At 36.0% G+C, this 24,011-nt stretch overlaps 4 protein-coding genes and 1 non-coding gene across 9 annotated transcripts; 1 reads left to right on the top strand and 4 right to left on the bottom strand.

The window, feature by feature from the left end:
- Window positions 1–693: 693 nt before the first annotated feature.
- On the bottom strand, window positions 694–5,205 carry LOC111488800 (protein LOW PSII ACCUMULATION 3, chloroplastic). The gene is made up of 12 exons (XM_023136713.1): window positions 4,726–5,205; window positions 4,211–4,241; window positions 3,513–3,605; window positions 3,365–3,427; window positions 3,045–3,156; window positions 2,488–2,573; window positions 1,962–2,020; window positions 1,778–1,880; window positions 1,618–1,678; window positions 1,328–1,410; window positions 1,171–1,251; window positions 694–950 (listed from the first exon to the last, which is right to left on the bottom strand). The coding sequence occupies exons 1-12, from the start codon at window positions 5,067–5,069 to the stop codon at window positions 891–893; spliced, it is 1,176 nt and encodes a 391-aa protein (XP_022992481.1). The 5' UTR covers window positions 5,070–5,205; the 3' UTR covers window positions 694–890.
- A 490-nt stretch (window positions 5,206–5,695) lies between these two features.
- On the bottom strand, window positions 5,696–9,607 carry LOC111488799 (photosynthetic NDH subunit of subcomplex B 1, chloroplastic). Its single transcript, XM_023136711.1, has 6 exons — window positions 8,879–9,607; window positions 8,469–8,659; window positions 7,348–7,605; window positions 7,119–7,224; window positions 6,098–6,183; window positions 5,696–5,972 (listed from the first exon to the last, which is right to left on the bottom strand). The coding sequence occupies exons 1-6, from the start codon at window positions 9,479–9,481 to the stop codon at window positions 5,801–5,803; spliced, it is 1,416 nt and encodes a 471-aa protein (XP_022992479.1). The 5' UTR covers window positions 9,482–9,607; the 3' UTR covers window positions 5,696–5,800.
- A 552-nt stretch (window positions 9,608–10,159) lies between these two features.
- LOC111488801 (cinnamoyl-CoA reductase 1-like) lies at window positions 10,160–13,755 on the bottom strand. The gene is made up of 5 exons (XM_023136714.1): window positions 13,502–13,755; window positions 13,205–13,359; window positions 11,855–12,040; window positions 11,407–11,759; window positions 10,160–10,549 (listed from the first exon to the last, which is right to left on the bottom strand). The coding sequence occupies exons 1-5, from the start codon at window positions 13,632–13,634 to the stop codon at window positions 10,360–10,362; spliced, it is 1,017 nt and encodes a 338-aa protein (XP_022992482.1). The 5' UTR covers window positions 13,635–13,755; the 3' UTR covers window positions 10,160–10,359.
- Window positions 13,756–16,487: 2,732 nt separating this feature from the next.
- LOC111488857 lies at window positions 16,488–16,592 on the top strand. Its single transcript, XR_002719285.1, has one exon. It is a non-coding gene; the product is annotated as a U6 spliceosomal RNA (small nuclear RNA).
- Window positions 16,593–16,839: 247 nt separating this feature from the next.
- On the bottom strand, window positions 16,840–23,504 carry LOC111488082. 5 transcript variants are annotated; one of them, XM_023135714.1, is made up of 15 exons: window positions 23,272–23,504; window positions 22,934–23,137; window positions 22,672–22,853; window positions 21,418–21,544; window positions 21,136–21,315; window positions 20,609–20,659; window positions 20,079–20,484; window positions 19,732–20,018; window positions 19,494–19,592; window positions 18,682–18,755; window positions 18,389–18,440; window positions 17,996–18,082; window positions 17,852–17,908; window positions 17,559–17,639; window positions 16,840–17,461 (listed from the first exon to the last, which is right to left on the bottom strand). In XM_023135714.1, exons 1-13 carry the CDS (start codon window positions 23,371–23,373, stop codon window positions 17,855–17,857), a joined length of 1,905 nt encoding a protein of 634 aa, XP_022991482.1. In that variant the 5' UTR covers window positions 23,374–23,504; the 3' UTR covers window positions 16,840–17,461; window positions 17,559–17,639; window positions 17,852–17,854. The 5 variants fall into 5 exon arrangements, with proteins under 5 accessions (XP_022991482.1, XP_022991477.1, XP_022991478.1 ...); XM_023135709.1 differs by having other exon boundaries at window positions 17,559–17,636; window positions 17,852–17,899; window positions 19,732–20,484; window positions 23,272–23,503; XM_023135710.1 differs by having other exon boundaries at window positions 17,852–17,899; window positions 19,732–20,484; window positions 23,272–23,503.
- Window positions 23,505–24,011: the final 507 nt, after the last annotated feature.

A 24,011-nucleotide genomic window follows, 5' to 3' on the forward strand; every position in this document is an offset into this window, starting at 1 on the left:
GAAAATGTGACAAATCAAGTAAAGAAGGATATGAATTGATGGGGACCAAATAAAATGTGACATGTTTGTGCAATTGGACCAACCATCATCATTTTATTTTAGTACATAACTTTTTATTATTCCATATTTCAATTATTTGTCCGGAAATAATATGTAATAATAGACCATATTATATATATATATATAGCTAATATCTCGGCCTTGTTAAATTAAAGTTAGTGAAAAAAAAAAAAGAAATTAGATTTTTGATGACTGAATTTGAAGGTTGACCAAGTCAAAGTTATAAGTAATTAGATAATTAATATTTTTATATGCTGATGTAATTGCACATCAATCATTATTAAAAATTAATTAATTGGTTGACTTTGAGAGGATGAATTAAATACATTATTATTGTCGTTAATTGATTGAAATAAATTAATTAAAAACTAATTTAAATTGATTAAAAACTAAATATTATTGTATTCTCAATATCTGTGTCCTTTTCTTCTTGTTTTAATTTATTTCTAAGTCTGCTTTATTTGTTAATTACATATTTAATATAGTTATATTGGTTGCTTGTAACTGTATTACTTAATTGATAATGTATTTTATTTATTTATATTGGTTTATTATTATTATTATTATTATTATTATTATTATTAGTCATTGGCAAAAAAATGAACCATTCTTGACAATATCAAACCATGTAAGAGGTCTAATTTAATTCATCATGATTAATAAAATGTACAAGATTACTTTACCTTGAATTTTAGAGGTGAATGAGCTTGATTCAAGTTTGTGGGAGTCTTCTAAAGCCATGAGAGTCTTTTAGAAATAGGGTCATCCTAACATCTCCATGTTCGAGATCATCAATATTGTCTCTGAGGAATAATCGACGCTCGAGCTGCTCAACTACGCCATGCCGAAGATACTTCAGAGTCATTATCTTCTTCCCACCAAGTGGCAGCCTGCAAAAGTAGACTATGATTTCATGAGTTACACATCCTATCTCTCTCCCACACTTTATCTAATATAATTAGATGTGTCGACATGAGCTTAGTTCAACTCGACCTAAAATTTTAAGTTCTTCATAAAATCATTTCCTAAAAAGTGCAAACACGGATTTCTCTTCAAACTGCTGGTAAATTGGTGGAGCAAACAAGAGATAACACAGAAGGAAGAGGAAACCTTGTAGCCCCTGCGAAGAAATTCTAATGAGCTTCCTTGTTCTTCCTGTAGTCCAAGGACCCTTAGTAGTTCATCTTTGGTCTAAATTACAAGCAACAGTTAGTCCAGAAACACCAGACAAAGGATTAAGTGCTAAAAGTACTTCAATGTTACATACTTCACCAAGGGTGAACCTCGTCTCACTCTCTGCGACGCAAGCATAAGAATTATCTGTTTGTTTTAACATCACTTGCCAAGGTCCTGAAAGTATTATGAAGGATGAATAGATGTGGATATAAAGATCACATGACCTATTTCAATGACAAAATATTGATGTAAAAGCAGATGAATCTATAAGCTTAGCAAGCGAAACTTAGAGGTTGGTAACCAATTTGGACTGATAAAAATATCAAGAGAACCCAAAAATAAAATTATCCAACGGGATGTTCAATGAAACAGTATACGCACCAGGGTATTGACGAAACAATGCTCCACTGTAATTAACAATATAAGGTGCTATTGGTACTGTCTTGATACCCCCAAAGAGAACCAAGAGTAGAGAATTTAGTCACAAAATAATAATAATAATAATATAAAATTAAAAGGGTTTCAAGATAAGATCCAAGACCTTAGAATACTCCCTGATTCTAATGTAAAACACCGGGATAAACTGAGAGAGAAATCGATAATGCAAATCTTTGGGGGGGAATCCCAGTAAGCCCAAGTCTGCACTGTAAGTTTTCAAACTTATGATCACTAGTTGCATATGAACCCAATATCTATCGAAGATGGATGAGGAGGAGAACCATTACCGCAAGGTTTCAAGTTCTAGATTAAACATCAGGGTGGGGATTGACGAAGCAAAAGTTTCCTGCAAATTCCAAAATGAGTCGCCGGGTGTACAGGCAAAAACTAATTAGACCAAGCCAAATGAAGTTAACTAAAAAAATAACTTAGTGTGTAAAAATGTCACTTAGAATGTCATAAACAGGTCTTATTCAGTACTTTCATATCCTCAATATGGAAGAAGTATTATATAACCATCGAATCCACCATCAAAGATGGCATGATAGCAGTTCTACAATGGTAATACCAAATAAACAAGAGCATACACGTCCTCTAAAATATTAGTATTCAGTAGACAGCTGAATCATAATCAATGGGAGGGATACTTTTTAAGAAATTTTTTATAATTTGTATTGAAAAAAAAAACAGAAATTAGCATAATTGAACTAACTCGAGAAGAAATCATGATAACTTCAAATCAGAAGTTAATCAAGATATGCCATTTGTTCAACCAAGTAAATTGCTATCTTGCAATTAGCATAGACATCATACCACATACTTCTCTATCATTGCAAGTTCACGCGTGCTGCAATTAATAAATATGTACAGAGATGGAGGTTCACTAGAAGTCCAACGACCTGCAATTCAGATGGATTGTGAAGATTGAGTAATCATTAAATGAGAATGTTTGGTCCTGGAAGGAAGCAGATAAAAAGATAAATGATTGTAAATATAACATAGTATGGCCCTGAAGAAGAAAAATGTTTATATCCACAAAAGTGAAGGGAATGAATAGGAAGAGGCAGTTTTTAAGGTTATAAATAGCTTTCTCACATGAGAATTAAGTTCAATCACTTTTCATATGGTATTTCTTTTCTTTTCTTTTCTATTTTCTCTTTTCTATTTTCTTTTTTTTTTTCCTGCCATTTACCTTTTCTAAATCAAGGCTATTACAGTCTATGAGTGTAAGTTGCAGCCTGGCCTCAATGACTAGGGTCATATACTTGCAAAATGCATTTAATAGCGAAATACATGGCCATGACGTGCACAGAATAAAAAGAGGACAAGAATGTGAAACATCCTCTGAGATCCATGCGTATATAACCAACCTGCATTCTCGTCTTCAAAATCAAAATCAAGGGTGTTTCTAATAGATCTGAAAAAAGATGTGACAGGTCCAGCAGGAATATCATCTAGGGAACTTATGGTTATTCCATCAATCTGAGAGATAAAAGGGAAAAACAAATGAAAAAAGCACATAAAACGGAGACCAGGATTTATATTGTGTGGACAAGCATGCTCTCGGTTAGCTCTGCATTTCTATTGTAAACAAAATATTTACTTCTTACCAACAAGGCAAAAAAATGTCAAGCAGGTACGATCTACATCGGACAAAAGAATTTTTTTCTTTAAAGAGTTAACTTGTTACCGAGTCGAGAGCTGTTTTGAACAACTGTGAAGCTCTGCCTTTGTCTGGCTTATCTGGAAATACCTAAAGTTACAACACGAGTACTTAACAGCTGCACTAACTTCAGAAGAGGTTTGCAATATATATGTGAGTATATATAGTTGCTTACAATGCAAGATCTAGTTCCTCTCTTTTCTTGAAGATTCCTTGCAACAGCCAGGGCAAGTTGAATATTTGCATCAATGAACTCATCTGAAGATCCCTTGACATATTTAAAAGTTTTCTCAAATCAAATGAACATGTGCTATCAACAAACCAGAATATTGAAAAGAACCTAAACTAACATAATTCTGAATATAACCCATGTAATTTACTATTCACACTTTTCAACTGGTTTCATTGCAAGGAATACTATATTCTATATTCACGGCTTGTTCATACAAGAAAAATATACAAATGTAACCGAGTTAAATTATAAAACGACCCTATGTTGACTGAGTACATTCATAATCAAGAGTTAATATGAGCTGCAAGGGACATTGAATGAAGATTCACGATGAACTACTAAATGTAAGCAGGTCTACTTTCCCCTCTTTTCTTTGAGGTTCATTGCAAGTTGATTATTTGCATCAATGAAATCATCCAAGGACCCCTTTACATGTTTGGAAATATCCTCAAGAAAAAAGGGGAAAAAATGTCATGTCAACGAACCAGAATATTCATATGAACATCTGCATATAACACATTGAGGTGCAAAACCAGAATAGAAGAGAAAACAAACGGCCTATATGGGGAATATTTTAATAAATGAGAAAACATAATGTTCTGAGCAGCAGATTCCATCAAGAACAAATTGGAGAAAGATACCTTATACGAGGAAATGTTGCTAGGCAGGGGTCTGAATATAGGAAATCCCACCAAAATGGTAAAAACAAAAAACAAAACAAAACGAGGGTTAGAAAATAATGAGAATTATACTCAGAAGAACAACTTATAAATTCTAGAATGAACAATATTCGGACAATAAAGCATTCAGAAATAATAGGATATTGTTAATTCTCGTAAGTTGCAAAGACATTCAGAAATAATTTGCTTAAACGGACTGCGGTTAGAGTCTCAATTTTCAAATTTTAAATTGAGTCATCTGTAAGAAGAAAGCTCCGAAATAAAACTCACCAGATGATCCTAACAAACGCACAACCGATTACGATACTCGAGGCAGGGGGATCAAAACGAAACAAACGTATAGCATGGTAGTAGTAACTCTAATGCTAACTTGCTAAGTAACAAATTGCGGGAATGAGCAGTATTTCTCAAAAGAAAGAACCTAATAGGATTGAGAAGTAAGATCGTCCATATTCATAGAGAAAAAGAAAGATTACGGGAAATCAATCTCCAAGCGCATCTTTCCATCCTCCAGAGCATAAGCAAGAGAATTCGCAGCATCGGAGACTAGCACCTCGTAGGTTTTGGGCTTATAAATCGGAACTCCAGCCTTAGGATCGGAGCTCCGAGTAACCGGTGCAGCTCGTTCTTTGTCACTGCAGTGTATCCTAAAGCAAAATCCCGAAGTCGCTAAAGTTTGAGCGCCAAATAAACTGGATCGAGTAGAACGCCGTAGAGCACTGAAGGAAGAGGAAATAGGAGAGAAGAGAAAGTTGCTGTGAAATGGTCGAACCAGAGAGGGAATGTGCGGTGGAGAAGAGAGAAACGCCATGATCGCCATGGCTAAGCTCTCTGAAGTTCTCAGTGGAAGTTCAGTCGCCGGGGAAAAGACAGCCGGTCGTTTGGATGAGACGATAACGAACTTGAAGATGCCACTCCGCTATTTTCGCGCGGGTCCTCTCTCTTCTCGAATATTTGCATTTTAGCCCCTTCAACTGCTCGAAATTACAATCGAGATACTTCTATTTATAACTATTTTTAAAAAAAACATATTTAAGAAGACAAGTCTTTTCATTTATTTCATTCATAATATGTTAATTAAAAAAATATTGCATATTTTTTAATTTTTCAATGAGTATTCCTACCATTAGTCTCAATTAACGAAGATTAATTTTGGTAAAGAAAATATATATTTGATACTTAATTAAACTTCCACTCGCTCGAGTCAGAGTTTAGACAAACTTCTCTCCAAAGGTGGAGAAGAACTCTGAAAAGGTAATGAACTTCAGGTCTCTAACTCTCCAAAGCTCTAACGGGTCCAAGTTTTGACGAACTTTTGCACAAACATCGAGATAAACTTTGAAAATGATGAACTTCGGGTTTGTAACTCTGAACCTCTAACAGGTCAAAGTTCGGTCCAAACATCGAGACGACTTCAGAACGAACGAACTTCAGATTTTTCACACTAAACAGAACATATACAATTACCCTCTTCATTGCCAATGCGTTGATATACAACTGATGGTAACTATCGTGATGATAAGCACAAATTGGGTAAGAAAATCTGTAATGTCACTGAAAAGCAAGAGCTAGAGGCACTTCAAAACTCTGTATCGCCCTTTTAACTGTGCCCATATCGATATCGATTAGTCGTCCCGTTGCTGATGAAACTGCGATGCATCTCTTTGCTTCGGCATCCGGAACGAATAGTTTTGCTTTCTCTTCAGAGCAAAACAATGCAATGCTGCAAACACGTTGGCATTATAGATGCATATCAAGCACTGTTCTTTTCATACTACTAGCAAATGGGAGATTTTAAGATCAATAAGCAAACTACTGAGTTTCTGTGAAGGAGAAACAGATCAAGACCTTGGTTTTTCGCGAGCAATGGCGAGTTGGATTGCAGCTGTGTTGGTAGCTATTACACCGGCCGAGTCGTTAATGAGAGCAGCTAGCTGTTAAGAATGGTGTGCTTTTAAGTACTTCACTTTTATTGTAACCGCCTGAGCTCACAACTAACAGATATTATCTTGGGCTTTCTCTCAAGGTTTTAAAACGCGTCTACTAGAGAGAAGTTTCCATACTCTTATAAGAAATGCTTCTCCAACCAATATGGGATCTCACAATCCACTCCCTACGGGGCCCAGCATCCTCGATGGCACACCGTTCGGTGCTTGGCTCTGATACCATTTGTAATAGCCCAAAGCCCACCCCTAGCAAATATTATCATTTTTTATGCTTTCTCTCAAAGTTTTAAAACATGTCTACTATAGAGAGGTTTCCACACCTTTACAAGAAATGTTTCGTTCCCTTCTCCAACCAATGTGAGATCTCACAATCCACCCCAGCAGAGCCTAGCATCCTTGCTGACACACCGTTTGGTGCCTAGCTTTGATACCATTTGTAATAGCCCAAGCTCACCGCTAACATATATTATCCTTTTTAAGCTTTCCCTCAAAGATTTTTAAAACACGTCTACTAGGGAGAGGTTTCCACACCCTTATAAAGAATGCTTCATTCCCCTCCCCAACCAATGTGGAATCTCACAATCCACTCCTTGCGGGGCCCAACGTCCTCATTGGTACACCGTTTGATGCTTGACTCTGATATCATTTGTAACAGCTCAAGCCTACCGCTAGTACATATTATCCTCTTCGGGCTTTACCTCACAGTTTTAAAATACGTCTACTAGGGAGAGGTTTCCACACCCTTACAAGGAATGCTTCGTTCCCTTCTCCAACCAATTTGAGATCTCACATTTTTTAACTTCTTCAAATCATAAATTTCCCTTTCTTCATTCTTCCTTGCTTTCTTACTTAAAACTGTTTTTTCATCCTTTTCACAGTTTACTCTTCTATACTCAAAGAGAAAGATGGATCGTTATGAGTACCTGTCCTGGGGTAGTTATAAATACGATGCTTGCGTTATCTCCGACCTCCTCCTCGACGTTTTCCCTTTCTTTTTCGTGCGGAATGACAAAAACTGGCTTGAATCCCCTGTGTTCAGATTCAATAAGTGTTATCATCAGAAAATAGTGAAAGAAAAAGCTGCATTATGTTAATTTTGCCTATAGTTCATCAATTTTTTCTGATAAAGCAAGATATTGACATAATACCTACCTTATAGCATTGGCTATTTCAGCCCAGGCTTGAATAGGTAGCAAGCTATCAGTATCACCTTTGGACTGCATTGAGGCTTTTGAATCTGATTCTATTCCATGAATCACAATATATTTTCCTTTCTCAACACCTGCTTGATTATACTTTTCCTTTACGATTTCCTTCAATTTTCTTGAAATCGAAACTTTGAGCGGAGGAACGGGATGCCTGGGAACGCTACGAAATGGTCTCCCTAACCAATCAGCCATTTGATGATACCTAAATCATGAAAATCAGCCTTCAAGGCATCAAAAAAGTAGAAGTTTGAGCTTGCTATTTCTATTTTGTTCTTCAGTTTTCACATAGAAATTACTTAGTGTCCTCTGATAAAAGCCATACTTCACTCATTTAGTGGCAAAAACTGCACCCTATATCAAACTAATACTAAACAGTAAAAACTTATATTGATGAGTTATGGAGTATGTAATCTTTTATATACATTCTTGACATCCTCCTTGTGGCTTAGGAAATAAGCACAAGATCGCAACTAGTGACTATCAATATAAACTGAAAAGAAAACGAGATTGCTAAGAACTTGAACAGATAAAGTGTGAGATCCCACATCGATTGGGGAGGAGAATGAAACATTCTTGATAGTGTGGAAACCTCTCCCTAGTAGATGTGTTTTAAGAATTTTGAGGGGAGACCCGAAAGGGAAAACCCAAAGAGGTAATATCTACTAGCGGTGGGCTGAGTCTTGAAAGGGGGTGGACACGAGGCGGTGTGCGAGCAAGGACACTGAGCCCCGAAGGGGGTGTGGATTGGGGGGTCCCACATCGATTGGAGAAGGGAACGAGTGCCAACGAGGACGCTGGGCCCCGAAGGAGGTGGATTGTTAGAGCCCACATCAGTTGGGGAGGAGAACTAAACATTCTTTATAAGGGTGTGGAAAACTCTCCCTAACAGATGCGTTTTAAAAACTTTAAGGAAAAACTCAAATAGGATAATATCTACTAGCGGTGAACTTGGACCTTTACAAAAAGCAGCTCCCACTCGATTGCCATGTTAAACTAATACTAAACTCAAAAGCTTAAATGAAAACTTTTGTACAGAACCAAAACAAAAGTATAAAATATTCTCACATGTTGAACCCTCCCTCGGAAAGATTAGAGCTCTCTGGTTTAAATGTTTGAGACAAGAAAAGCCCTGCTCCAGCGGCATTCACATCAGGGTAAATGTAGCTAACTCTGTCTCTGGCTGTTGTCATGAACAAAAACGCCGCATGCCCAATCCCTGCTAGCTTTGTTGACAACACCATATCATAGTATCTACCCTGCAACAACAATGAAACCATTGTTTCAAATGGGCGCTAAATATTTTTCTAAGAGATCTCCAAACAAATCACTAATATGGCTATCAAAGTTTCTAAGTATCATCAAAGTTCTAAATCGAAGTGGGATCCAATATTTGAAGTCTTTCATACATGGTAGAATCACTAGCAATATTGTTCTATCAATTTCTAGGTCAATTATTGGCGAGAAAACGAACCAACCTTGAGCAATCCAACCATGTCAGTGTAATCGGCCGGTTCAGGAAAATAATCATCCGGATCATAGACATTAGACCATCGCACATTCTTATTCAATTCATAAGTCTGTTTACCCCTCGCCGAAGCCACCACGTCGATTTGAACACCCGGGTACCGATCCTTGAGCAATTGAATCGTCGGAAAGAAGAGGAGGTTTTCATAGACCCCGCCGGAAATCACGCAGCAGCACCGCCGTACATCTCCCCGGAGTTTAAGACCTAGAGATGCAATTTCCACCATGTAACCCTGAGGAAATTTCAAGAACCCATACGGATTGTTCGGATTGTCCGGTGGGCGAGGGTCCTCTTCCTGCTTCCCGTCGGCGAAGAGAGAGCCGTATTCCATGTCCGGATCATCGCCATCGTCAAAGGGGTCGAGCCAGGGATTCTTCTTGGCACAACTGGGAATATGAAGTTTAGAGGGCGATGAGGAAGAGGTGGAGAGAGAAATGTCGGGTGGGGCTAGGAATGGCGGCTTAGTGAAGTGGGTTGAAGGAGAAGAAGGTGGAAAGCTTGATGCCGGCAAAAATGGCGGGAGGGATTTGGTGGGAAGAGAAGAAGTAGCCATGGATGGTTCTTGGGAGTTAGTTTTTTGGGAGGTTTGGAATGAGATTCCATAACGTTAAGGCAATGTGATCTTCAAAATGTGTGGAAGGAAGGTTTGGATTTGGATAAGCCTACCACTCCCGCTGAACTTTAAAACGTTTAAAAACCTCTCTATATATTTTTTAAGTAAATTTTTAAAAAAATACATAAAGTGGCAAGTGCTTGAAGGAGAAAGAAAAAGAAGCCTCAATAGGATAAAGAGGAGTCTCTAAGAACCCAAAGGACAAAGACAAGAAAGCTAGGTTTCGAAGAACGGAATTCTCTTATTCCCCTAATCAAAGACTTGGTTGGATGCACGATCTACTCTATAAGAAGTAGTATAGACGTAGATGATATTATCACCTCTCTTTTAGACCACTAATCGATTCAAGATTGAGGTGCACAGACAAAGGAATATGTCGAATATAACAAGCGAATACATGCACATAATGGGGCTAGAACGAGAAGTAAGGTGGAGAGACAAAATAGGTCCAATCGAGAGAATAAATCAATAGAAAATATTATTTGGTTTGTGTTAAAAAGAGATAAAAGTGTTATCGAACCATTTTGTTTAAACAAAGTTAGCTACATTCATGGATATAAACACTTTTTTTTTAATTCAGCAAAAGGACAAAGGAGCAGGCCACCAAACTTGATATAATACAGTCAAAATTACTTTATAAATAAATATCAAAGTCATGACTGCAAAATCAATCACATACAGTTTTAAAGACAAACTTACATGCATTCACGTTGTTGAAGTAGGAACAACGTGGGGAAAACATTCAAAGCTTAAAGAGCTTATACATTGCCATGCATTTAGTACCCAAACCAATGCACTCAGTTCTATAACACTATGATTTAAGATTGAATTCGAATGGAGTCTGCTGGTTGGGTAGAAGTGGGGATCGGGAGATGACCTTTCTCCTGTAAGTTCTTAACGGTTTCATATAGACACTGCTTCACTGGAGTGAACTCCAATCCTAAGTCCTTCAGCTTCTGGTTGGAGAATTTGTATGCCTTCTTCCTTGGGTTCACTTCATCTGAGCACCTAAATCATAAATATACTTGTTAACTCATCGATTTTAACCATTTCAAATCACTCACTTCACTTAAGAACGTTCTTGGAATTAAATTTGATGAAAGTGTTTGAATGGTGGCACAAATCCTGTGAGTGTCAGATCTCATATCAGTTGGAAATGGGAACAAAGCATTCGTTATAAAGGGTGTGTAAACCTCTCCTTATTAGAAGCATTTTAAAATCATGAGACTAACAAGTCAAATAAGACAATATTTACTGGTCTCCTTAGAGAGGCAGAGAGAAAGAGTAGTCCATAAATAAATAAAAAAAGCTCCTACGAGTGACTGGACTAATTTCAAGTGTTCATCTGGTGGACCATGATGAATAATTGGGTCATTCCAACAATAAGTGATAAGGATCACAAAGGATGGGGTTTGGTGAGAAGCTTTCAGCTCCACAAGCATATTTCAATATTCTCGGTTGGTAAATGGCCACTTCTGGTCCATCCATTCTTTTACAAGTTAAGGTTAGCTGCTTCTATCATTGATCCACTATTCAGAGTTGGTATACCTACTACACCTCACTTAATTCCTTTCAACACTTACACGAGATCCAAACAATTTATTATTTGAAATTTATTGGGGGATTAATTTTGACTTTAACGACTTAGTCTCAGTAGATATGTCTTCTTTGTATTTTTCTTTTCGAATTTTCTCTTGAAATTTTTAAAATACATTTGTTAGGAAAAGATGTTCACGTACTTATAAAGAATGATTCGAATGATTCGTTCTCCTCTCAACAGTCGTGGGATCACAACGGAACATATATTGAATTTAGAACTAATTAGGTTAATAAAGATTGGAAAGGTTAGAAGGAAAAGAACTTACTTGGTGGGAATAGGGTATTCCGGGAACAATTTGGCAAGAATCTCAACGATCTCCCCTCTGTGGAGAACACTCTCGGCGCAGAGGTACCGGCCGGAGGCGGAGGGATTCTCGTACACGAGGATATGTGCAAGAGCAACATCCTTCACGTGGACGTACGCCTGAACGGAATTGGCGTACGTCTTAGCTGATCCAGTCAAGTACTTGAGTATGTGGATAATGCTGGCATTAATGGTGGGTTGCAACAGTGGGCCCAGCACCAGAACCGGATTCACCACCACCAAGTCCACCCCCTTCTCCTTCGCAACCTCCCATGCCGCCTGCTCTGCGACAGCTTTTCCATAGCAATACCAATTCTGCAAATCCCCAAATTTTCATGTTTCACCTCAAAATTTTGTGGGCAAAAACAAAAACAGTCCAATTAGACATAATTATTAGGGAATTATTAAACCTTCGTGTTCTTGCAGAACTCTAGATCGCTCCAGCAGGACTCGTCTACGATCTCATCTGGACCACGGTTGGGGTCCATGTAGACTGCACCAATCGACGAAGTGAAAACCACGCGTCGGACATTGGCTTCAGCCGCCGCGACTATAACATTCTTCGTGCCGTTGACCGCCGGTTCCACCATTTGCTCCTGCAAAAGTTTAGCAATATCACAACCGCCATTTCTGTTACCTTCCCAAAGCCTAATTAAAACTTAATGAACCTACTAACAAATTTTATTTACGAGAATTCTATTATAATAATAATAATGTTAATCAGCTTTAAAAAAAAATTGGTCTCATTTCATCATGACTTCGTTTATGATAAAATGCAATGGTTTACTCCACTTTGTCAAATTCTTAAAAAAAAAAAAAAAAAAAAAAAAAAAAAAAAAAAAAAAAAAAAAAAAAAAAAAAAAAACTAAATAATTATGAAATAATACTATAATAACGTGTTTTATTATTTCTAATATTTAATTATTAATTCAAATATTTGTAGGAATAGAAGTAAATAACTGGTTAGGAATATAATCATAATTAAGATCATGGATAACTATTTAATTTTAAAATTTTAAAAATTTAAAGTAAAACACCTTAAAGAGCTATATATATATATATATGTATATATGTATGTATGTATGTATATATATATGTATGTATTTCTAATATAACTATAAATTCATAAATTTTCTTATGAAATATGAAATTATGTATACCATTTTCAAGAATAAAAAATAAAAATTAAAAAGCTTCACCAACCGACGTACAAAACATTCATAGAAATATAATAAAAAGAGTAAAAACTTGAGCGTCTTAATTCAATTCACCATGTAAATCAATAATACGGCGTGACGTGTCACTTTTTTTTTTAATCCAAAACCTTTTTCTTTTACCTTATTGTGTAATTTTTAAATTTAAAGAATATAATTTTTCATTTTTTTTTTTTACGAAATAATATCAAATACGAATATATTATTTTATCACATTATAATTTTAAACTTTTAATTTTTCGTCTGGATGAAAAAATAAAATAAAATTTAAAAAAAATAATTTTAGGTTACTCAAATCTAATATGGTGTGTATGACATGACGTGTATGTGATGATGGTATGACGTGGATTTAGTGGGTCCCAGTGGGACTAAAAATTAAAGTGGGGCCCAAGAATTAATGAATATGATACACGCATGCAATAAAAAGAAACAATATATTATTCGATTCTCGCGTACCATTTTCATCCAAATTTTAATTTTCCCGGGAACTTAACAAAAAAGAAAAAATAAAGCGAACGAGAAAAGAAAATGAGAAGAGCAAATCACCGGATCGTCAGTTACAGGCGACGCCGTGTGGAAAACGCCATCGCATCCGTTAATCGCCGCCCTAAGGCTCTCGAAATCGAGAAGATCGGCTTTATACAAACTGAATCGCTCCGCCGCGCCTTCAAATTCTTTCAAATGGCCGTTCTTCGGATCCTCTGTAAATCTCAAAAATCACAGAAACAAAAACTCCTAATAATCCAGATCCATCCGAGAATCACTTCCGCAGATTTCATCGACATTTCAGTATTCGATGATTTCGATATGGAAATAAAAATTAGGTTAAAATCATTATCAAACCTGGATTTCTGACGGTTCCTCTTACGATATAGCCTTTCTGGAGAAGAAGCTTAACTATCCATGAAGCAATGAAGCCGCCTGCGCCTGTGACGCAAACGGTGGGGGTGGTGGTTGAAGAACCGTCGACCGGCATGGTTCCGTAAAGAGAGAGAGAGAGAGAGAGTAAGTGGAAATGGTTTGGTGAAACAGAGAGAAAATGAAAAGGAAGAATCTCCAAGTTTCTATTGGAATACAGCGAACAACACGGAAATTTTGGTCCCATTTTATAAGGAAAGTGTTCGCTGCACTTTAACCACTCACCTAACATCCATGATTATTTATTTATTTGTTTTTTTTACCCAAAACAAAAACTCTTTAACCATCCTAATAAATATATTACTAATAAATTTCTTCATTTTCTTTTTAATATCTATATTTTTATTTAGTTTTTTTTTAATATAATTAGGAAAAAAATTGATAAATTTAAAATAAGAAATTAGGTAAAAGAGTATTATTGTTATTATTGTTATAGTAGCGTGGAGGAAAATAAGGGAAAATGACATTGACTTAATTACTTTTCTATAACATAAGGGAATTAAAGTAAATTATAATTAAATATTAAAATAATAATAATAAAAGGTAGGTAATTTAGTTATTTTTGTTGTATGAAAGTCCTGGTTAATTTAGGACATGATCCTGAGTTTATAATCAATGAATACTTCCAAAAACAAAGTTATGAGAACTCATGTTCAAACTGGATAACTTAAGAGTCGTGATTTCTAATAATTTTATTTAATTTTTAAAAAATAAAAAAAAAATTAGGTTTTTTTGTGATGGGTATTCATGCACACTCAAATGGGAGTTGGTGGAAGAAGAGAGAGAGAAAGAAATTTGATGGTGTAGTTGAGGAGAAAATTATAGAAAATTAAAAAGTGGTAGGCTAAGAAGCAATTTATTTTTTTTATTTTTTTAATTTTTGTATGAAGAACCCTAAAATATGGGGTCTAATAATTTTTTTATTTTTTATTTAATGCATGAATTTTAAAGTGATTTGGTAATTAATGTAGGTTTGAAAGTGATTTTGAAATTATTTAAATTATTTTTAAATATATATTTGATTATTTAAAGAAATTTTCATTTATAAATATAAAATTACATTAATAACTAAAATTTAACGAAACTTAAATATCGAACGATCACAAGTCATAATGCATCCATAACTTCGATAATGAACATCACATGTTCTTATTTTTAATAATAATTTTTTTAAAGTAGGGTTGAGTTTAGTTCGAAGTCGAACCCTATTTTTGAGTAAATTGAGTCCAAGGTTGAGTAGTCCATGACTCTAGGTTTATCCAAATATCAATAAAAATAATTCTTAAAAGAATTACTAGAGTATAAAATCAAATATAATTTATAGTAATTTTATATTTTTTAAAGTAATATTTAAATTTTAACCAAATTTAAAAACTGAAATTGTTTATAAAAATTACTTTTTATTTTTTCAAACTTTCATAGATTTTGAAAACATTATTATAAAGGAAATAAAATAATTTTTGTAACCTTAATTTTTAAAAATGATTTATTTAATTTATTAGACATAAATTTTAAAGTCAATTGCCACTAAAAACATAGACGATTAATTAAATTATATTAATGATTAAATATTTAAAACATGATTTTATATTTATGGTAATATGTTTAATTTTTTTAACAAAAATAGAATAATTCAAACAACTCAATAGCAGTCATTTAATAAGGTAAGAAAGGATACCTTATCGAGTCTAGCCATTCAACGTGTAATAAATTATTGAAAATTATGTGAATAATAAATCATTTAAATTTATTTTATTTATAAGTTCTTTTTTACTTTTTAACAAATTTTAGTTTATTTGGGGTTGAAAATAATAAAAATACTTTTAAAAAATATCAATTATACCCTTAAAGTTTAAAAAAAAATGGTTTAATATTTTATTTCAAAAATACCCTTAAACTTTTAAAATTTTCATTTCTGAAAAAATACTTTTAAACTCTCCAATGTATAATTATATCATCAAACTAAAAATATCGTTAATTTTGATGGAAATTATTTTATTTATAAAAATACTCTTGAACTTTTAAAAATTTAATCCCGTTATTTTATATGAAAAAAATACGCTTAAACTATTTAAAAATTTGATTAATATCTTAGTTTTTAAAAAAGTTTAGGGGATAATGATAGATAAATATAGCCTTCAATTTGTCAAATATTTATAAAAGTAGATGCAAATATTTTGAAATTTATTTAAAAAATAAAATAAAAATAGTTGATGAACAACTTTGAAATTAAGTGTTCAAATTATTGATTCCAGCTCAATTATGTATTATTTCCTTAAATAAAGCAATTATATTTTGAAATAAATGCAATTCCTTATATCAAAATTTATAAGTATAATTTGTAGTAAATTTTGTGAGGACAATATTTTAAACACGTTTTTAAGGATGAGTTAATAGTTAAAATTATTTGTTTTATAGTTAATAATATTTTCTTGAAAGTTCTAATATGCTTCTATTGCTAAGCATTCATTAGAATTAAAACCAAAGTTTCATGTCAAAGTTAAATGAATGAACCATAATAAACTCTTTTGAATCTATATGCTCAAAAGTCTACAAAAACACACAATTTTCTAATAAAAGTCAAAGCCTCCACCATCAATGACAATTACTTCTGTTCACCGTTCACCGTTCACCGAGAGTAAGATTCAAGGCATCAAGTTTCTCGATTCTTACCGACTTAGAGATCCTCTCTAACTTACGTGGGATCTCACAATCCTCCACCTCTTAGGAGTCCAGCATTCTCGCTGACACATTGTCTTGTACCTAGCTTTGATACCATTTGTAACCGCTCAAGCTCACCGCTAATAGATATAGTCTTCTTTAGACTTTTCCTTCCGAGTTTTCCTTCAAGATTTTAAAGTGCATATGCTCTAATAAACAATGTTTTGCTCCCTTCTCCAACTAGTGTGGAATCTCACAATGGAGACATCCGATAAAATTGAAACAATAAAGAGAAGATTAACATGGCCCCTGCGCAAGGATGACATGCACAAATCAAGAAATGGTATCAAAGTTAGACACCATGCAATTTACCAACAAGAACGTTAGGCCCCCAAAGAGGGTAGAAACCTCTCCCTAATAAACACGTTTTACCACTGTGAGGTTGACGGTGGAGCATAACAGGCCAAATTGGATAATATCTACTAGCGGTGAGCTTAGACTATTACAAGGAGGGTTATCCGTCGCCGTCGCCTGTCACCGTCACCATCACCATTTTCAACAACAAACAATGAAATATTGTTCTTAGTTCATAATCCTGAAACTTCAGCAAGAAGCTATGCCTTTAAGGCTTCAAACTTACGTTCTCTCTAAAGCACAGAAACAGTCAATAGATTCCAGTGAGGAAGAGCTCGGAATTTCAGTACACAACCGACGCATTCTGGTATTTGATCTGTCAATGGATCAAGTATTATAACTTATATTATCTAAACATGTCAGAAAGAGATAGCTTTGACATAATAACTGTCTGCCTATACATGGAGGTTTGTTTATATATGATGGCTCTACTGTTTAGAAGACTGGTTAGCTGAAATCCTGTTTTCCTTTCTACGTCTTAGGACACAAAAGCAAGGAACTATGCTGGCCTATGCTCTTTCCTAACTGGCAAAACGATGGTAAGAGGTTCTCGCATCTCTAATCCTGCTAAATTTTTGGTGCCAAGGGGTTCAGCTTCGTCTCTTGGTGCGTTAATCCCGGCCACCATTCGGCTTGGACTTTAAGCTAATCCTTAGTCTACTGTTTTTTATCAAGTTTATGAGGTTTTTATCATTTCCTTTTGTACTATTATTGATGCAACCTCCATCGTCGAGCATGGAACTGTTGGCAGCTTTCTTGCGCAATGTCGATGATGTAGCTTCCGATTTCCTCTTGGCTGAAGCTCTACCCCTGCAATTCCAAGAACATTTGATAGAACCTGGAAGCCAAACAAGAAAGTGAAATGGATAAAGTAAACACTTTGCAAGCAAGCAAGCAAGCAAGCAACCTTCTGGTTGGAGAACCGTTTATTTCCTCCTTGTCTGATTCTGACTTGTTTTTCCTTTTCCTTTTCCTCTTTCGCAGTCTACTAAAAAGTAAAACAAAAATATTTGTGATTTGGTTGTGGAATAATTAATAACAAGTACCAGAAACCCATATATGTAAAAGTAGCTTAATCAGAATCGCCAATGAAAAGTCGGAGGAACGATTTCAGGAATTTTGACTCGTCGAACCGGGAAGGAATCTTAGCTAACAAAAACAAGTTTTAGAAAATTACGGTCACATAAGAACGAAGCTTACATATCAGATGAAGCTTCGGATTTTGGGACATCCATCTCTCTCCTCATCCTGTATCAGCCTACCAAAAACAAGTAGGAGAAAACAAATATAAATGGCAGTAGAAAACTCAGGGAAATAGGCTAAAATAGTTTAAGTGACACCTACTCCAAGTAGCAGAGCATTGGCACCAATTAGCTCATATTGTTGCGTTTTGAGGTTTAATATTTCTTCATCGCCATCGTCATATGACACCTTGAAAAATAAAATGCAGAATGGATGGGTTAGTTCATCTGAGTATCATCCAATGATCGCTGCATCAGAGGAATGATTTAAGTGGACATCATTACAAGGACAAAGGAGGGCGAAAGCAGTATGGTCAAGGGATTGGCTATAAGAAGAAAAGGAATGAGTGGTTACTGAACCAAAGGCGTGGTCGTATGCGAAGTGAAGCAGTTCATAATATGACTGGTTACGAAATTGACAAAAGCATACACTCGGAAAAGGAAAAGGTTTACAGAAATAAGACAAATGGTTAAGGGCAGTATAGGGTCATCTTGCCTTGTGCCTTTTCTTCACTGGGTAGAAGCTATGAACAACACCTTCATAAAACCTACAAAACAAAAAAAAAATGACTAAGTTCGTGTCCATAGTGTTCATTGTTATATAAACTTTATTGCATAGAAGCCATGAGGCAAGGTATCCCCCCGCCAAGTTGGTAATAAAAGCTCGAAGACTTAGTTTGGTTACTTTAACAGAGCAACTCATAAACAAATTTGACAGAAACAGAGAAATAAATAAAGGGTTGCATTGATATCTAAAATGCACAATCAGCAAGTTCATTAAGTACTCACTTCCTGTCCAGGGGCCACCAAACCTTTATTCTCCTACCAACCAGTTCCTCTTTTGCACTTGATATGTCCATTACCTGCAACGAAATTAAACAATACAGGTTAGCAGAAGCCACATGTGAAGTCCCACATCGGTTGGGGAGGAGAATGAAACATTCTTTATAAGGGTGCAGATGCATTTTAAAAACCTTGAAGGGAAAAGCCTGAAGAGGACAATATCTGCTAGCGGTGAGCTTGAGACGTTAGAAATGGTATCAGAGCTAGACACCGAGCGATGTACCAGCGAGAAGGCTGAGCCCTGAAGAGGGTAGACATGAGGCAGTGTGCCAGCAAGGACGTTGGACCCCAATGGGGGTGAATTGAGGGGTTCCACATCGATTGGAGAAGGGAACAAGTGCAGCGAAGACGCTGGGCCCCGAAGGGAGGTGGATTGTGAGATTCTACATCGGTTGGGAAGGAGAACGAAGCACTCTTTTATAAGGGTATAGAAACCTCTTCCTAGCAGACGCGTTTTAAAAACCTTGAGGGGAAGCCTGAAAGGGAAAATCCTAAAGAGGACAATATCCTGCTAGCTGTGGGCTTGAGCCGTTACAACACAAATGTTTATTTTTTAAAAAGAATCTAAGACATATCTGAGTGAGGAATGATTTGTATATTGTGTAAAATTTCATGTTCAATCATGAAAGTATGACGTGCTTTCTTTGTGTGTTAAACTTAAAGGTAAGAGACTAAAAAGTATCATCAAAGCATGTCAGCATTAGAGTTATGGAAGCCGGGTCAATTTACGATACAAAGGAAGATTACAAAATTCTTACCTCTTTTTCCACAATGGCACGCTTCCTTGTAGCTTTTTCGTGGGAGGTTTCTTCCGAGTAATCATCACCCTCTAACTTGGCCGATCTGGAATCCTTTGCCTATTCAGTGGATAAGAATGTGAAGAGGCGCCATTAAGTGGTGTAACAGAAGAATAAAGGAAGGATTTTAGTAAATATACACTTCAAGTTCAACATGTGGTTTAATAATGAATAAGTAGAGAAGATTTTTTTGATGTACCTCACAGGTTGATGGATTATGAATATTCTTCTCCATATTAGTATCTTTAGATTTCACTATAACATCTTTTTGGACTACTGACCCGTTCCCGTTGCTGTTCTTCAGTCTCAACTTCAAAACCAAATGCATCGACTGTGTTTCTTTGTAATCAGAGGGAGCAGAAACGTTCTCTTCTGAAACAACATATTCGGGATCAATGAGTGCTCTATCCTTCTTAGACTTACCAACTTTAGATTTCTTTGACCTTCCCTGAGTTTTTTCTACCATATTCTTCATATTCTCATTTACCACTTCATCTTCAGGTCGTATATGTTTCTCTGCAGCATGTGCGGAAGACTCCTTTTCTATCTCTGTTGGCAAAGAAGTCTTTTCCACTCTTAGGCTTACAGGAGAAAACTTAGTTTCTTGGTCATTGGACTTTCTACGATTGGATAGCATGAACCGTTCCCGTCCTTTTCCAATCCAATAATGATCATAGCCTTCATCTGGATTCATTAACGAGTTGGGTTTCCTGCCTCGTTTCTTCGGTACAGGGTCTAATGTGTCCTCTGCCTTCGTAGACTCTACACTGTCAGGTATTTTGGTTTCTGTCATTTTTGACTGTTCACTACGTTTTTGTGATTTTCTCGAGGATGCCTTCAGTATGTTGCCATTCCTGGCTGCACCTGTACCATTGGATATCAATGATTCTGAAGCAGCATCAGTTCGAGGATTCTCTTCAATACTTGCATTTGGCGTATGCGTCTGCGCCACTACTTGCCAAGAGTAGATATCACTTTGTGATATTTCATTGAAGAAGCTGCTAATATGGAGTTTTTTTCTTTCAGGAAAGGGATGTTGAGAGAGGATTGTATAAGATATAGATAAACGCACATACCAGCGTTGGCACGTTTGAATTCATCCCCTTCTCCTCGTTCTTTGCATTTTCCTGAAGCATTCAATCCAATGTCATAAAAGCAGGGGCCAAATCATAAAGATACGTAGTTCTGTTGAATTGGACGAAGATATTTCAAATAGTTTATTCAATAACTGCTGTTCGACTAACCCAATTAATGGCTAAAGATGCACGTTCCCCTTTCGTTATCAATCCTTCTTCAGTTCATCCCAAAACTAAAAGATAAAGAAGGGCGGGGGCCTCAAGTTCATATCATTCAGACACCATGTTTAAATAAATGAAAAAAAGAAAGTTTTGATGTTTTATTAACTAAACAAGATCAAAAGGAAACAAAACGTCCTTGGAGCCTGATGCCCCTTAGCAGAAGACTGTATCAAGTAACTATAGATTCTCAAACAAATGTATTAACTTTATGATGCAATTCATCCGCATATGACAGTTCAAAATAGCACCAATTCAAACCCATATAAAATCCAAAACAACTTTCTGTATTAGTCAGTAGAACTCACCAAGTGATTCCCCGCACCAACGCTATCAGTTCCATTTCGGCATATAGAAATAACTATCGGGGCATAGTCATCCAAAGAAGCACCAAGAGACTGAACTGCGCCCATAAGATAGGGCTGGGGCTTATTAGCACAGTTCGACATAACCTTTTCTCCCAATTTCCATGAAATCGAAGCGGCTTCCTATAATAATGGGCAATCCAATTAATTGATGATGATGTAAAAGAAATAAGGTCAGGAATAACAAACAAGGGAGATCAAGATATTAGAATATAATCATAATACTTTAATTTCCTTTCTGACACTTGCTAAAATAGGCCTGAGAAGATCTGGGGAGATTTCTTCACTTTCTTCCAACACATTTGTCATAATTGCTTCCATGGCTGAAAAAACAGCAGGTGGATTGTTGGAACTTAGAATTTGGAGAAAATAAATCAAGATTAGAAGAAGAAAATAGACCTAAAATTATTAGAAATAGAACATCAAGATCAGAGCAAGCTCACCAAATAAAAATGATACTCTCTTCTCCTAATCACTGAGCCAATACATTCAGATATTTGTAGGGAGCCCTTTACTAATCTCAATTTATTGTCAATTCTGATAAATGATGTGCCTAAGAAATCATTTTCAGTGAACGTATCACTAAAGATCTACGGCAAACTTTCTCAATTCCGTCAATGCCTAAAGCTAGTTTAAGATCTGGAATTTATTTTACCAATATAGATGTGAGTCTACAATATCTTTCATGGTACTCAAAGCATGCTTGTGAGGTTAGTAATGTCTATATTCATAAAAAGTTCTTCTTCCTCGTTTACTAGATGTACTATTGGGGAGAGTACGAGCGTCTAGTTTTGGGAGGATTGGTGGGTGGGAGAGAAACCTCTTCAGAAGTCGTTCCCTTGCCTAAACCATCTTTTGAGTAAGGAGTTTCATTATGTAGCTTCTAAGTCCTTCTCCTCTTTGGCGTTGGGCTTCAAGCTCTGATAGATAGACACTAGATGTTGTTGATCGAGTTTTTTTTTCCATAATCGCTAGGTGTTTTGAGGGAGAAGGGATTTTAGGCTTTCGATTCCTGATTCTTCAAGGGGTCTCTCTAGTAGTTCCTTCTCTCACATTTTGTCTATCCCATCACACTACAAACTACATTTCCTTTCTTCTACATCTCGAAGGTTGAAGTTTCTTTGCGTGGCAGGTTTGAGACACTCTTCCCTTGTTTTGTTTCTATAGTGGTGCATTCTTTCTTGTCGTCAAACACGAGAATTCGCATAATTTGTTGCAGGGCTATTAGTTTGTTCAATCTTTTTGGCACCATTGATTGGAGACATTCAATTTATGTTCCTCTATCAGGAGAATGGCAAATTTTTGTGGCACACTAGTTTTTTCGGCTATTTTTTGGGGAGTTCGGCTCGAGAACAAACTTAAAGATGCGTGGAAAGATCAGATGTTAAGGTTTCGAGATGGTGAGGTTTAATGCCACCATGTAAGCTTCAAATGTGGAATAAACTACCAGGAAAATATCAACCATTTTATGACCTTTACCTAATGAGTTTCATGAAATTCTGGAACATCTCAAGAATCAAACCCTCACATTCCAGATCCAGCATCACCAAGCATGAACGAACCTTCGCAACAGCGTCAAGAATCGATAAAGCCTTTGTATAACCACGACCGGATACATTTGACAACTTTCTAAAAGCTTCTAAAGTCAGCTGAAAAATCACCTGCGCTAGTGGAAACGAAAGAAATAACTAAAGGAATACACCGGAATATGCATTCCAAGAATGAGCAGCTTAAAAGATACCTTCATTTTCTCATCATCATAAGGAGCATCTGGCGCTGTTATTCTTGTAATCTCAGTAATGCAGGATGTTACTGTAACCTTCACATCCTCTTCTGAATGCTTCAAAAGCTTATCCGAAATTAACGCCTTCATTAATGGCAGGAGCGCCTCACGCATCGATCGCATTGGCGATTGCTCCACATTTGTTAATAGACACTCAGCTCTCTGAACGAAGATATGAAAAGACGGTTCGTGTTATGTGAAAGGCATAAACCATTTGAAATTCTTGTAAATTGATCAAAACACAGAAAAAATTACGCATAACAAGAAATGTACAGAGAGAAGAAATGAACCCTTACATCGAGAGCTTTGAGAAGGGCATCAATGGAAGAAGGAGGGTTTAGGAGCTTGTTCCCAGTATCCATGAGCATCTCCTCGAGCTCTTTCGTGGACAAGCACATATCCAAAAGCTCAGAAGGAAAATCTTTATCAGGCGTCGAAATGGCTCATGCCACAAAATACAGCGTTGGGCATGCAAGTAGAAACTTGCAGAATAATAATGGGCAGTTTCGGATTTCGCCCTTTCAATCAAATTTAGTTCATGCTTTTGAGCTTGAAATCCGAGACTGTTGGTTTGCCATGTCTGGACCTTGTTTTCCCTCGTTTCTTGCTTGTTGGCTTCCCCCTTGGCGCCCTTTTGGCATTGTTTTTGGCGCAGATTCCTAAGCCATGATTCAGTTCGGGTGTCGCAACGTTCAAATTACCCAAGAAAAATACAACTCTAACAGCCAAAACGTTTGTTTGCTGTCTTTTTAAGCATCAAATGCTAAAATTGATACAAAATTCGAGGCATGTTCTTGAAAATATTTGTGCTAAATCCATATTAATATTACCCATCTATCAAAATGAAATGAGTTTGATTTAAAATATACTCAGAAAACTTCATGCCTTCATTTGTTTGTCATCTTGTCTCTCAAAATATTGCCCAAGTACAAATTGGATTCATTGGATCAATTAACTTGTTGTCTTTGTCCCACGAGATATTCCCATGAGCTCAAAAGGTTGTACCTTCACGAGTCTAAATCCATAAGCTCAAGCT

This window comes from Cucurbita maxima, unplaced genomic scaffold (assembly GCF_002738345.1).
Source record: "Cucurbita maxima cultivar Rimu unplaced genomic scaffold, Cmax_1.0 Cma_Scf00013, whole genome shotgun sequence".
Taxonomy (NCBI): Eukaryota; Viridiplantae; Streptophyta; class Magnoliopsida; order Cucurbitales; family Cucurbitaceae; genus Cucurbita; species Cucurbita maxima.